At 44.6% G+C, this 14886-nt stretch overlaps 1 protein-coding gene across 1 annotated transcript in view; it reads left to right on the top strand.

Annotated features, from left to right (window-relative positions):
* The window catches only part of LOC149275572 (cell adhesion molecule 4), a 78159-nt gene extending 63507 nt beyond the window's left edge, over window positions 1-14652 (top strand). The window contains exons 3-9 of the mRNA XM_089504559.1: window positions 1998-2150; window positions 4218-4352; window positions 6268-6429; window positions 8466-8556; window positions 13451-13623; window positions 13991-14119; window positions 14543-14652. Of these exons, the coding sequence (XP_089360685.1) occupies window positions 1998-2150; window positions 4218-4352; window positions 6268-6429; window positions 8466-8556; window positions 13451-13623; window positions 13991-14119; window positions 14543-14652 (953 nt within the window). The remainder of the gene's footprint in view (window positions 1-1997; window positions 2151-4217; window positions 4353-6267; window positions 6430-8465; window positions 8557-13450; window positions 13624-13990; window positions 14120-14542) is intronic.
* The last annotated feature ends 234 nt before the right edge of the window (window positions 14653-14886 follow it).

Raw genomic sequence — 14886 nt, 5'->3', positions numbered from 1 at the left:
GTATTAGAAGCTACCCTTCTGTATTGGGGTATTAGAAGCTCCCCTTCTGTATTGGGATATTAGAAGCCCCCTTCTGTATTGGGGTATTAGACGCTCCCCTTCTGTATTGAGGTATTAGGAGCTCCCCTTCTGTATTGGGTGTTAGGAGCTCCCCTTCTGTATTGGGGTATTAGGAGCTACCCTTCTGTATTGGGGTATTAGAAGCTCGCCTTCTGTATTGGGTATTAGAAGCTCCCCTTCTGTATTGGGGTATTAGAAGCTCCCCTTCTGTATTGGGGTATTAGAAGCTACCCTTCTGTATTGGGGTATTAGAAGCTCCCCTTCTGTATTGGGATATTAGAAGCCCCCTTCTGTATTGGGGTATTAGACGCTCCCCTTCTGTATTGAGGTATTAGGAGCTCCCCTTCTGTATTGGGTGTTAGGAGCTCCCCTTCTGTATTGGGGTATTAGGAGCTACCCTTCTGTATTGGGGTATTAGAAGCTCGCCTTCTGTATTGGGTATTAGAAGCTCCCCTTCTGTATTGGGGTATTAGAAGCTCCCCTTCTGTATTGGGGTATTAGAAGCTACCCTTCTGTATTGGGGTATTAGAAGCTCCCCTTCTGTATTGGGATATTAGAAGCCCCCTTCTGTATTGGGGTATTAGACGCTCCCCTTCTGTATTGAGGTATTAGGAGCTCCCCTTCTGTATTGGGGTATTAGTAGCTCCCCTTCTGTATTACTTTGTGTTTTTCACCTTGGACTCTTTTGCGTCCTTCAATACTAAATGTGAACAAGTGTGTCCAGGCTTCCTGAATACCCAGAATTAGGACCCTCTTAAGACGGGGCGAAAGGGGCAGTTGGCTAGGGCTCAATAAATACCCAGAGGGCATTCTAGCCAGACAAGATGGAGGTTGAGTAGGGTGAAGAGAACTCAAATGATGGGGGAATGCGCCAACTGAGGAGTAGCTATAGGGCAGATAAATGGGTAGCCTGAAGGCGGGGTAACCGGGGTAGCTAGTGTGGACCCTAGGGTAAAAAAACCAAAACAGAGCATTAATGTATCCATAACGGGCAGTAGGGTGCGCTGTCCAACCCCACCCTAGCAAAGGGCATCTCCAATACTAGAGTAAAAAAAAAACCCATTCTTCTTCTTTAACAGATGCCCATAAAGCATCTCCCTTCAGGATTCTAGAATGAAGAATGTGTTTTATTAACAGGCGGTTATGACAATGCTCCTTATAACATGATACAGTGTCCGGGGTGGTTGATCTGTACATCTCTTCAGTAAAGCAGACGCTTTCTCGGATTTCTTTTCTGAATGACAAATAACAAAAAAAGATTGCGCTCGAAAATATTGCCGTCAAGTTTGCCTTGTGGTTCTGGCACACAATGTGTTAAAAGTAACTACCCCGGGAAATTGGTTTTCTCTGGCAAGGAACATTTTTTACTCTAAAAGTGGGTTGTTTTTTTTTATTAAAAGAACAGTCCGATCAAACTATTTTATTCTAGTTTAAGCACCGTTTTCATTGCAGTCAAATAATTTGCGGCTCGATATAGATTGGAAAAATTGTACCTTTTCGAAAAATCTATTTCTTTTATAAATTGCTAGTTTTTGTTATTTTATTATTTTTTTGTTTGTTTTTATCATTTATTCTTGTTTATCCGTTATCCTGGTCCCTATAGGGTAGGGTCGCTTTTTGACACCATTCGGCCGGCTGAGGATACTGAGAATTTCAGTTGAACTGCAGCAAGGATTCGCATAATACTCTGAAATTATAATAATACATTTCTTTTTTTTTTTTAATGCCTATAGATTACCCAGAATCGTTAAACACATGGTTGAACGTACATTTTTTTTAATGAATGTGTTTGCTCGGATTATTTACCGACTGTCTCTCGACCTTCCAGAAACAGCTCGTTGTGCTTCTTCGTCCCTCGCCTATAAGGTTTTCCCTTCTCTCTATAATTTCTCCCCTGCTTTGCTGTTTTCATTGTCTGTTTTATTGTTCTCCGACAGCTCTGAAGGACGAGCGTTTTCAGCTGATCGAGTTTAACCAGAAATTGGTGAAGATTCATCTTGTAAATGCCAAGCTGGAGGATGAAGGTGGATACTTCTGCCAGTTGTATACAGAGGACACACATCATCAGATTGCTACCCTCACCGTCCTTGGTGAGCGTTCCAGCCGTCTATCCATCAGCTAACGCGGGACAAACGCCTAGTTAAATCTCACTCAGTCTCCACGCTATATCCACGTAAATACTCGCCCAATGAGTAACGTGTCTCCCAAGCCTCCATCGTTGGTACCCAAATCCCCTGATGCTCCTCTCTTTCCTCCCCTGATGCTCCTCTCTTTCCTCCCCTGATGCCCCTCTCTTTCCTCCCCTGATGCCCCGGGTTTCTAGGAGCTTAGAATGTTTGCTGGGTATGAGTTTATCGCGGTGTTCTACGCTGAAAGCCATAATCATGCACCATTTAACACATTTAGTAAATGTTATTGAACGTCAGAACAATTTGTCACCCACCTCTTGAACTCCTATTGAGATGATTTAAAAGTACGGGAGCGCAATCTTTAATGGTCTTGTGGAATGGAGGGCAGCTATCCGTGTCTCTGATCGCAGATCTTTCGCTCCTTGGTTTTCTTGTGTGCAGAAGCATTAAGGGTTCAGATCTGCCCCCTTCCATCAATTATACTACTAGGAGCAGGGGCAAAAGGGGTGCAGAGACAATGGGTCCTTTAGGGTTAGACACCCAGTGAAAGCAATGCATCCCCTTTTGTTACACCTGTTGTCCATGCATGTCCACCTAATACTCATCCAGCTGATATACCACGCCATCCTAATACTCATCCAGCCGATATACTACACCATCCCAACACTCATCCGTCCAACACATCACACCATCCCAACACTCATCCAGCCATATACCACGCCATCCTAATACTCATCCAGCCGATATACCACGCCATCCTAATACTCATCCAGCCGATATACCACGCCATCCTAATACTCATCCAGCCGATATACCACGCCATCCTAACACTCATCCAGCCGATATACCACGCCATCCTAACACTCATCCAGCCGATATACCACGCCATCCTAATACTCATCCAGCCGATATACCACGCCATCCTAACACTCATCCAGCCCATATACCACACCATCCCAACACTCATCCAGCCATATACCACGCCATCCTAATACTCATCCAGCCGATATACCACGCCATCCTAATACTCATCCAGCCGATATACCACGCCATCCTAATACTCATCCAGCCGATATACCACGCCATCCTAATACTCATCCAGCCGATATACCACGCCATCCTAATACTCATCCAGCCGATATACCACGCCATCCTAACACTCATCCAGCCCATATACTACACCATCCCAACACTCATCCAGCCATATACCACGCCATCCTAATACTCATCCAGCTGATATACCACGCCATCCTAATACTCATCCAGCCGATATACCACGCCATCATAATACTCATCCAGCCCATATACCACGCCATCCCAACACTCATCCAGCCCATATACCACGCCATCCCAACACTCATCCATCCCATATACTACACCATCCTAACACTCATCCAGCCCATATACCACGCCATCCCAACACTCATCCAGCCCATATACCACGCCATCCCAACACTCATCCAGCCCATATACCACGCCATCCCAACACTCATCCATCCCATATACTACACCATCCTAACACTCCTCCAGCCCATATACTACACCATCCTAACACTCATCCAGCCAACACATTACACCCATCCTAACACTCATCCAGCCAACACATTACACCATCCTAACACTCATCCAGCCAACACATCACACCATCCTAACACTCATCCAGCCAACACATTACACCATCCTAACACTCATCCAGCCAACACATCACACCATCCTAACACTCATCCAGCCAACACATCACACCATCCTAACACTCATCCAGCCATATACCACGCCATCCTAATACTCATCAACATGTTACAAAGTTTCCGCCTAGCAATCATACGAATGATCCACAGAAATAAATGATTGATCATAAACTGCCCTGCATACCTACTGATAATTAGATCGTCATTAGAGTTTCATACTTAATAAAAATTAAATGTGGGTTGGGGAGCACTATTGCGTTATCCGTGTTCCATTTAGTGTCTTGTATTTGTATGGCTTGGTCTTTTTTTCATTCCTTTGTTGTTTTATGGTCTCTAACAGTTCCTCCCGAAAACCCTCTGGTGGAAATAAGCGAACAAGCAGTGGAGGGAGGAGAAGTGGAGCTGACGTGTGTTTCGCCCCGGACAAAACCTGCGGGCACGCTGAGCTGGTATCGGGATCGCCGGGAGCTGAGAGGTAAGCGTAGCTCCCCATGTGTGGCGCTGTACCCAAACGGGGCTTCCCAAAATATTCAGTATTTCATCTTGATTACCCCAAGAAAATGTTACCCTTTGAGTTTTGGACCTAAGTGTTACTGGACCACAAAAAAGAAGCTGAGGCTGCATGGTGGTCCTTTTGGCAGAAACCCCTGAAATTTAGTGCCCTAGGAGCCTTCCTGGACAGCGACAGGGTTTGCCCAGCCCTGAGCACAATACGTTACTGTAGATTTCTACCCCCCACACCGTACATAGGACTGGGCACCCTTGGGGTAAAGAAAATATCATATTGCGAGGAGAACTTGCTTTTCTGTTGAGAAGGAACTCGGTGCGAGGAAATGTTGTGTTTCTAATGGGTATTTTGTCCCCCCCGGGTACTGTAGAAGTGCGTTGCATTTCTGGAGACAAACTAAAAGGTCTGTGCTTATGATAAGGATTCGTTCCAGGACTCATCCTGGCTGGAGGGTGATTGAAACGGCGGAGAGATGAAGACAGAAAGATACTGAATTACAGCAGATAAGGGGGAAAGGCAGTGATGAGCAGAGAGCTGCTTAATGTGGATATAAATAAGGATATATGGAGACCGTCTGTGCTTCCGAGATAGGAAAGAAAGATAATAAAGGGATGATGGAGCGGGCAGATAGACGCTCGCGCCACAATCTGTAGATTATCAGAAGTCGAGGGATGATTTGGTGCGGGCGACACAGTATGGGATGCTGGCACCGCGGCCGGGCCGTGCTTTAATTATCGCGGCCCGCATTCTTTGTGCGTTGCCGCTTCCCGACGCCATCAGTTGTGTACGCGGCAATAAAAATGAAACACGGTTGGATGAGCAGCTTGGGACCGGTGCCTTCTGCTCCTCTAGCTGATTAACGCATGGAGGAAGCGTGTATAAAAAGTCACGTTAAAGAGAAGAGAGTGGCGGGATACGAGGCTTAATTGCGCCTGCCGCTTAAATAATTGTGTGGACGATACAGTCGGCCCTCCTCTCTCTCCTCTCCTCCGCGCAGGGGTGTTAATTCCTACCAGTCAGCAGCTAGTTAAAGCACATTTCATTCATTACGCTAATTCTCAGCCTTTTTTTCAATATGTACTTCTATAAAATAATTGGTACGTATACAAGAGTAAGACTTTCTTCTGTAGGAATGAATGTGTTTGCGTGTATGTATGTATGTATATATATATATATATATAATATATGTAATATATATAATATTCATCTTGTTATTCACAATGCGTATCCCTCCTAGCAAAATGTAAAGAAGAATTAAAAAAATAAAATAAAAATGTTTTACTTCGATCGATGGATTCTTCCCCAAAGGATCTGAATCTTTTAGATAGAATGATAGAGGGTGGTCTACTACTAGAAAAGGTTTTTTTTAATGAAATGTACAGATTTGCCTCTAATTTGAATCCGCGGCATATGTTAAGGGTATGTAAGATGGGCTACGAAATCACTTGGGTTCTCTAGATGTTGCCGTCCGGGGTCGGTCTTGTTGTTGGCTCTCGGGAATGGCAGACATGAATACGATAGCAATATGGCTGTGGATTCTACGTGAAGCGTTATTTCTTGCTGTATAAAATTTTCAGTCTGTCTCAGGAAATCCTGTACATGTTCAGTAAAGTAGACTTTGGCAGGCTCCAGCTTACACAGTCCTTCCAGGACGGAAAATCTCATGGCGGGAGTCCAAGCTCATGAAAAGTTATTATCTTTGACAAAATACATTTGGCCGCTTATGCTAGTTGGAGGAAATTTGCATACCGGCGTCACTTCAAGGACTGGTTGACTCGTAATATTCCTTATGAGACCTGTCCGCGTTCTCAAGGACTAATGTGTTAGATGGTTATTCATGCTCGAGGCTTCCTTCTCACTTTTTATTTTAATGTCTTCTTAGGGTTCACCAGTAAGCAGGAGAACGGGAAAACCTTCAGCCTGACCAACACCATCCGCTTTCCTGTGGAGAGACGAGACAACGGGGAGATAGTCACCTGCGAAGCATCACACCCGGCTCTAAAGGGCCAGAAGAAGCAGACCCAATATGTGTTGGATGTTCAGTGTAAGCGAGAACTTTTGGTATTTGTGTGATGTCTCCTTGATTCTCTACGGTTGACCAACTTTTGGTGGACCCTGCCACGGATACCTTGTAGTCTTTGTGTTGAGTTACAACGTGACAATACCAAAGTAGTCTATCTCTACACTAATTTGTGCTTAGGTCAGCACCAGGGGGGTTATAGACTCGCTTAAACATTGAACCTGCCGGCAGATCGGCCCCATTCAGCCCCCGTCTAGTCTGTAAAGGGCTGTAAAGACTCAAACCTTAATCCGTCGTCGGTCCCGTCTTAGGTTCGTGATTTTTAAATGTTCTTTTTTTGTTATATAACATCTAAAACTGATTTTCACAACAGATTTGATTAATTGAAATCTGCTGGCCAAACGAAACCGCTTCCTAAATAGATTTGAAGGACGTTGATAAAATGTTTTCGAAAGCACTTGACTGATGGAGAGCCCTCAGCGATGCAGGTTATGGGAGGAAAAAGTATTCTTCCCGAACCCGGAACGGATAGGTTTTTCTGTGGATATTCCATCTTTTCTGCCTTTCTCTTGATTGTCTTAATGAACGTCTAGACGGAAAGCTCTCGGTCTTCCTGTGCCTGTAGAACATTTCAGAGAAGCATAGAATTAAGAACCTTAAGTTCTTGATGGATCTCTTTCATAACAAACACCGTTCCTTTCACAAACTTCATGTCACCTTGAGGGACCACTTTAGAAGGGCCACTCGTGGGATCACTAGTGGTCTGGAGAAAACCAGGTTAGCAAACCCTGGAGCTCTCAATCAGTAGGTCATCCTGCACTTGTTGGGCTGAAGAGGTTAACTCTGTCTCAGTCTCCTCTCTTTCTGGAAATATATATATAATTGGTTCACTGTCGCGTTGAGAGCACAATATGTTTTGACATCCCTGATATTGATTGCCAGTCCCATCGACCAAAAGCAAATGCGTTGAGACATCTGGCTAACTTCTACTGACCAGATAATGCTCTACTGTTCTGAACCTTCTTGGTTCCCATTGGCTCCCACTGCATCCCAATGCCTCCCAGTAATCCCCACTAATGCTCCACAAATCCCATTGACCCCCGCGCGCTCCCATTAACACCCTGACGATAATTCTCCGTGATTTTCCGCCGTGACTCCCGATTGCCGAAATAAATGCCTTTCGCCGGTAACTGACATTTCCTGAGACGCCGAGCTTCACACACAATTAGTGTTTCTTAATTACATTCATTTGCGGGTTTAATTCTTATTGAATGCGGAGGGAAAACTGCTCAATTTTATCCAAATGACCCCTTCCCTCGGAGCGGCACGTCATCCCGTCATCAACCGGTCGCTGCTTAATGATCTGCTTCTCACGTCTCTATCTTGATTACATATTAGAAGCAGGGCTGTTGTAAAACCACCAATTACCCCCCCCCCCCCCAGTAAGTCAATAGCTGGATGAGCTTGATAGGAGCATGTCCACCATGTTTATATATCTATCGCCCGTTTCTCCTGCTGTAAAGACTCGACCCTTAATCAGTCGTTGGTCTCGTCTTAGATTCAGGAGCCGTATGTCTGTCCCATGCATGTTTAATACCCTCACTGTATTACCCTCTACCACTTCTGCTGGGAAGCCATTCCATTTATCTGTCACCCTTTTTAAGTATAAGTTCCCTACATTACATCTAAGACGTATGTGACAAACGTTGACAAACGTCGATGTTCCGTCGTGTTACTTTGTCTCCCGTCGGGCTCCGCTTTGTTCCGAGCGATCCGCCGTAATATTTCTATTGATGTTTGTCGTGGACGCCATCCAGCGCGGCTCCATCATACACCGCTAATTAAATTAACATTTCACACTTAGCAGGCTCCTTAATTAGCAGGATGGGCGTCACCAGTGATGGTGTAGCCATAGCAACCAGATGTCACGGCAACAAAAGGACCTGGTTCCTTTTCTTTCTTTGCTGTACAGCGCTGCGGAACATGATGGCGCTATATAAACCAAGAAATAATAATAATAACGATGTTTTTTTCCTCTTTTTTTTTTTTTTTCCGCCCAGTTTCCCCGACGGCTCGAATTCAGGCTTCACAAGCCGTGGTCAGAGAAGGAGATCAGCTCCAGCTGAGATGCGATGTCACCGGGAACCCAAGGTAAAAGTCAAATATTTATTTATTTCGGGCGGAACGCGTGGGCTTTTTTTCTGAAACTACAGTAAGTATTCCCGGCCCTCCGTGCTGAGAATTTTAAAGAGGAGGAAACTATACATTTAATCCTCTCTCTGTCCAGAAACCATAGGAAGACTTTGCGGTGAAATACGTTCGGAACGGCACAGCCTCGCAGGAAGGAAAAAAAAAATGGAAATAAATACATTTGTACCCGTTCGGTTCTTATAAATCGTCCCTGCAGCCTCCGCGCGGATACATAAAGCCCACAGACATCCCGGGGACGCTCCGGCAGAACATAAAGCGCGTTTTAATACGACCTGCACACCCCATATATCTCGCTCTGCGGCGGCGGCAGAGAAACGGCCTCCCTCTACAGCCCCGAACACCACCAGGAATCCTAATCAGGGTAGTTCTCCAGAAAAAAAGCCACCGTGAGATCTGATCTAGAGATCAGCGGCAGGAGGACGCTTAACGAGACCTCCTGTTCTTTATCTACGCTAATTGGGGCCGGTGGAAATTGGTCACCGTGACGATAAGCCGTTCGGAGCGCGTTTCACCGTGAAATCGGGGAAATAACTTTTTAGTGGACCAATATTCCCAACATTAAACGTTTCTGGTCTCGATTCCGGAGCCGTATGCCTACCCCATGCATGTTTATATTCCCTTACTGTATTACCCTCTACCACCTCTGCTGGGAGGCAGTAAATAAGATCTTAGAGGGGCTCCTCTTCAGAGGTAAGAAAGCTGATGTGATTCCGTATCTCAGTCTTTGCTGGTCAACGCAACGCCATCGTAAAAGTCGTTGGGCTTAAGATTTGCTTGCATTCTAATTCATTGTAGTCGTATTCCGGATCTGTTTGTAACAACATTAGAATCTGATGCTTAGAGCCTTTAGAATTAGTATTTTAATGTATCAGGTGGGTTGCGGAAGAGTAGAATGTTTTGGTAGCTTCTGAGCTTCTCCTGAAAGAAGAGCTGAGATGTCCCTGCATGATGAATACTTAAATCATAACCATGACTATCTCCCCATTTAATGATACATTAGGCAGGGCCACCTCAGTCCTTGTAGGAGAAGCTCTTTGAAGTTGGCTCTTCATGCTGCGCGGTGGAGTCCTGGAATTTAAATTGTCAGCACTCTTGTGGACTCGAGTAGACTTCTAGTTTAGCGAGTATACCGTATGAGTATGGAGCATCTAAAGGAGTTATAAGGTTCTGTGACGGGGTAGAGGAGTACTAGGAGGAGAGGGGTATCCATATACCAGTAGGATCAGTAGGAGAAGTTCTGGAGAACAGCTGAGGAGCTTCCAGGAAGACCTACTGTTAGTCTTCCTTAGATTACAATGTTTGCTCCGGATATACAATTCCCCCTCTTTATCGTCATCTCTCAGCGGCATCGCCTGTTGGCGGTCGGTAAATAATTCACAGTAATCATACAGCCTATAGGAGAAGTATTAGGGAGCCCTTTCCAGAGAGCGGCGTGTAGTCGTTACGGGGGAACGATATATGGAGCGATAGAAGGTGGTTATATGAAGCAACAAGAGGAATGATCGAGGAAGATTATACAGAGACAGGGGAGGAATTATTGGGAGCGATTGAGAGCGTTAGGTGGGGAAGCTACACGGGAAAACAGAAGTTATATGGCACATAAACTACGAAGAGTTATCGGGAAACGTTATGAGAGGCAATCAGCGGATTTATTAGGAGAGCTAATGTAACGGAGGGGATATATAGAGAGAAATCAGCGGATTTATTACAGGTGGTAATGTGATGTAATAGGAGGGGTTATGCATCGTCATTGATCAGGGTTTAATCTCGATACATTTATCCCACGATTAATCAGCGGATCTGTCCCTTGGGAGCACGGAACTGTAAATTTGAAAGCTCAGAAGAAATGGCTTGGAGAGCTCCTAGCCGCAGGAGACCACGATTATCACCATGCGCCACGTGGTGGGTGATGTGGTCCTGATCTTTAAAAATTTTTTCCTTCCCAAAATATGTTGGGTTTTTTTGGATAGAGGTGATTTGTTGCCAACCAAGACTCTTCCTCCGTAGCCACTTCATTTTTTGACCTACAGATCTCTCCATGCTTTCGGTGGTCTCCATGCTTGACCCAAACGTCTCTGGCAAGCCCCCAATGTCTTGCTTTTTTTCATAAAATTGACTGCAGTTCACCTAGAACTCAAAGAAGCGAAAACTAAATAGGACGTTCCCGCTATACCTTTATGGATCTCCTCTCTCCAGCTGGGTCTTGAGTTAAACCTTTTTGGTTCACTCTGTTAAAAGTAAATTAGGTTTCGTCCTGGAAACAGGAGAAAAGAACAAAAATGCCCAATAATTCCTAAACTGTCTCTTTTTAAAGCCCTAATTCAAGCCAGCTGTTTCCTTTCTACACTAATAGTTGCTGCGCTTGCCTCGGTCAGCGTGGTCCCCGCGCGTTCTTTTCTCATAACAATAGCTCCTTGTCACGTCTACAGCAGCGTTTCTTATCTTGGGTTTGGATGAGCCCTGCTTGATCTCTTGAATAAACTTTAACTTCTAGCCAAAGGAAATAATCATCGTAAGAGTTCCAGCTTTAAAAAAAATAAAAAGTATAAAATAGGTATTGTAATTAACTCCCGCCGTGGATAAAAAGGTGCGTGATAATTATCATTTTCATGTTTTTATTCAGCTTGAACAATGTTGCGTCTCTACAATCAATGCTCGGGTTATCCGGGTTAAGTGGGGAATGAGGCAGGGATGGACTGATAATGCTTTATGGAGGGGAGATGTGGCAGGAGAAAAGGTGACAAATTGAGTTATGTTGTTAGGACGTAGATGGTTGCCGCTGGCCGTGTGGGTTCTTCCGGGTTATTAGAGATGTGACGTCCATATGCACAGTCCAACAATGGCCGCTTTCAAAATCTAGAGTCTTGCCCTAGTCTTTCGGACTTTTCTTTATCACAATGACATGCCGTGGAAAGTCTACAAATGCATTGTGGGCTCTTTTCTACTCATTGAACCATGATATGGAAATGTGGAGTCCACCGACGTCCTCTCTATGATCATCAAGATGAGGAATCAGAATCTAGAGTCAACCAATTCCATCTTGGTCCCTGTAACCCACGAAAGTGTGGCGTCCAATCCGCGAGTCCTCAACTGTTTGGTGGGTCCCTCTCAAACAAGAGGTACGACGTCTTAACCGTGACCCAATCGTCATCTTTCGTTTGGAGTCATCCGTCCAAATGAAACACTGGGTTCTAAACGGTTACTTTATTACCGGTCTTTAGAATGCAAGCCACATTGCAGAAGCTTGTTTGGTCCTACCAGACTATGTTGTAAGATGGAATCGATACTACTTTGCTTGTGGCATCTGGTCTTTAGCAGACGTTGAGCCTTCTCCTGGAGAAAGCACATGTTCGTGTCGGTCTTTTGAACGTGGCGTGATGAAACAGAGCGTTGATGGAATCGGTGTAAGCTTCAGCGGCAGACTTTCTGAAGGAAGTTCACACGTTGCTTGCATATCCCCGCTGAAGCGGTAAACACCAGATTTCGGAGTTAAGTCCTGTTTTATTTGTACTTAGCACGGACCTCTAATTTGCTGAACGTGAAGGTTTTGTGGAGTTCTAGACGTTTTCTCACCAGTAGAGCTGTAACCGTTCCAGTCTGTTCAGTTCGACAGTAATTCTGAAGTGGTTTTCTGTTGCCTGAGCCTCGGGGTTTTAAATATTCGCACATACCGATCTCTTCCTTCCTTAAAGAGGAATTTCTATTTACGGCCAACACTCCCCGAAAGGATCCAGGGAGGGACGTTTTTGTTTAAAGAGGGGTGGTTAGCGGAAGGGCATTACAAGGATGTTTTAAAGCATTTTCTGACCTCTTAATCACTAATTAAGTAGTTAAGTAAGGCAATTAGAAACGAGTAATTTGTTTTTGATTTAACGGTTCAGTTCATAAAGCCATTCCCTGCTGTTTCTATACACATTATCCGGGCTTTTAGGGCTGTAGAACCCTGCGATCCCCTCATACCCAGCAAACATTCTGACCTCCTAGAAAAGAGGGGCATCCGGGGTTTGGGAACCAAAGAGGAACCTCTTCTCCCAAATATGGAAACTCTGGAGGCATGAATTTAGACTCAGCCCCATTCGGCCCCCGTCTAGTCGCCCGTTTCTCCTGCTGTAAAGACTCAAACCTTAATCAGTCGTTGGTCTCGTCTTAGATTCAGGAGCCCATGCATGTTGAAATTCCCTCACTGTATTAATCTCAACCTCTGCTGGGAGCCTGTTCCACGTATCCACCACCTTCTCAAAACACTTGAGAAGTTGTTGATGTTGGTAAATGAGTCAAAGAACAATTAAGTGGCCTTAGCCCTAAAGGATATTAATCGTTCTTAGAATACGGTCGCTTATTGTATGGACGCCAGAACACACAGTGGTCAATATGAGGAATGTGTGCTCCCCCTGGAGTTTGGGAAGGGGCATTACAAGTAAATGATGCTGGTTCGAAACCAAAGGGTCGCTCACATCAGATCCTGCGCGGGATATGTCTTGTTTTTGTTTTTTTTAAGGGGGGGTGCTTTATCTTTGTTGATACTCTATTTTGCGGCAGTCAGTGGAGGTTTATATATTTAAGTGTTCGGAAGCAGCACCGAGTTCGAGATACGGTTGATTTAACCATTTGACGGTCAGGAAATTTACCCTATGAGGGTTCTTTTCATTTCTTCAAAGCTTATCACATTTCAAGGGTAATTTTGCTATAAGTTGGTAAAACTGGGACAAACAGCACATAAGTTTATGTTATGACTTTTTGTCAGGCTTCAGCCTTGCATGATACTCATTCTTTGGGCTTTTTACTCTAGAAAAGGTAAAATCATATTGAAAAATAACGAATTTCCATTCTCCAGACCGGCTGAGATCATCTGGAGCCGCCTTAACGACTCGTTACCGGAACGGGCTCAGATCCAAGGTGATCTCCTGACTTTTAGCACGCTCAGTCTACAGGACAATGGAACCTACACCTGCCAGGTGTCCAACAAACATGGCCGTTCTTCTGACCAGTATGTCCTGGTGGTTTATGGTGAGTACACGGGACATGGAGGCTTAATTCTTAATAAAGAGTATGTTGGAGGCATATGTAGCTAGATATGACTTGTTAAGGCACTGGACCTAAAAGGGATGGCGAGGTAAACCCTCGAATTAACTCAATTGTCGGAGATTGATCCTTGAGACGCAGAGTTCCGAATTGCATTTCAGACTATTTAATTTTAATGAAATAAGGGTTTAACATACTTGTACCTCCCAAGCATTCTGGGAACGGGTATTTCATCCACATGCCACGAAAACAGCTGACTTTAGTGTCACCATAAAGGGGTGAGGAGCGTATGAGGCACACAACATCTCTGAGGTATGGGACATGTCTATGAATTTGTCGTCACGCCTTACAGACCCAGGAGCGATCATCGAGGCCCAGACTCAAGTCCCATACGCCATCATTGGTGGAATCCTGGCACTCCTCGTCTTCCTTGTCATCTGCGTCCTTACCGTTATGGTCTGGTGCTCTGTGCGGCAGAAAGGTGAGGAGAACAGTCCTGGGGACATAGACTGATGATTGAAGGGACCTCTTTGGGTTCCAGGTTAAAGAAAGTCCTCTATATATTAAAGTATTATATTTTATATAAAAAAAGTGGTCCACGGCGGGGCAAACAATATTTTAAAATAATTGGTTTTGTGTTTGGGGGACATTTTTACATGACAACGGGGCACATTCGCCCACTTCCCTGCTCTGTGCCGTTTGGGTTATCAAAAAAATTATTATAATGGCTTAAGTTTAACAACAACAAAATTAAGGTTATGCATCTGTCTTTTCTTATACATAAAGTGAAAAAGGTACTTGTTATACATGATTATCATAATAATACTTGGGGTTAGGATACATAACGGCCTGATTACCGTCGGCAATGCTTAAGCTTAGCCTATCTCTGTGCCTTTTATCACAGGCTCGTACCTGACCCACGAAGCCAGCGGACTAGATGAACACGGCGAGGCCCGAGAGGCGTTTCTAAACGGAGGCGAAAACCACAAGCGGAAGGAGGAGTTTTTTATTTAAAAAGACTCAGAAGTCACAAGTCGCAACACAGTATTAATAATCTGAATTTTTTTTTTTAATTTTATTTTACCTTATGGAGGGTGGGTGACGGGGATGTTCTGAAAGAACCGGGTTATAAAAGAATAGCGATCAACCCCTTCACTTCAAGGGGATCAGCAATACAATGTTTTGCCGACCCCCTTTCAGTGAAAGGGTTAATAATGATAGAATATATAGACGGAGGAACAGACAATG

Source organism: Sceloporus occidentalis, unplaced genomic scaffold, assembly GCF_023333645.1.
Source record: "Sceloporus occidentalis isolate IW3139 unplaced genomic scaffold, rSceOcc1.0.p SCAF_279, whole genome shotgun sequence".
Classification (NCBI taxonomy): domain Eukaryota; kingdom Metazoa; phylum Chordata; class Lepidosauria; order Squamata; family Phrynosomatidae; genus Sceloporus; species Sceloporus occidentalis.
Note: the sequence above shows the minus strand (reverse complement) of the source record. Positions and strands in the feature narration are given on the sequence as shown.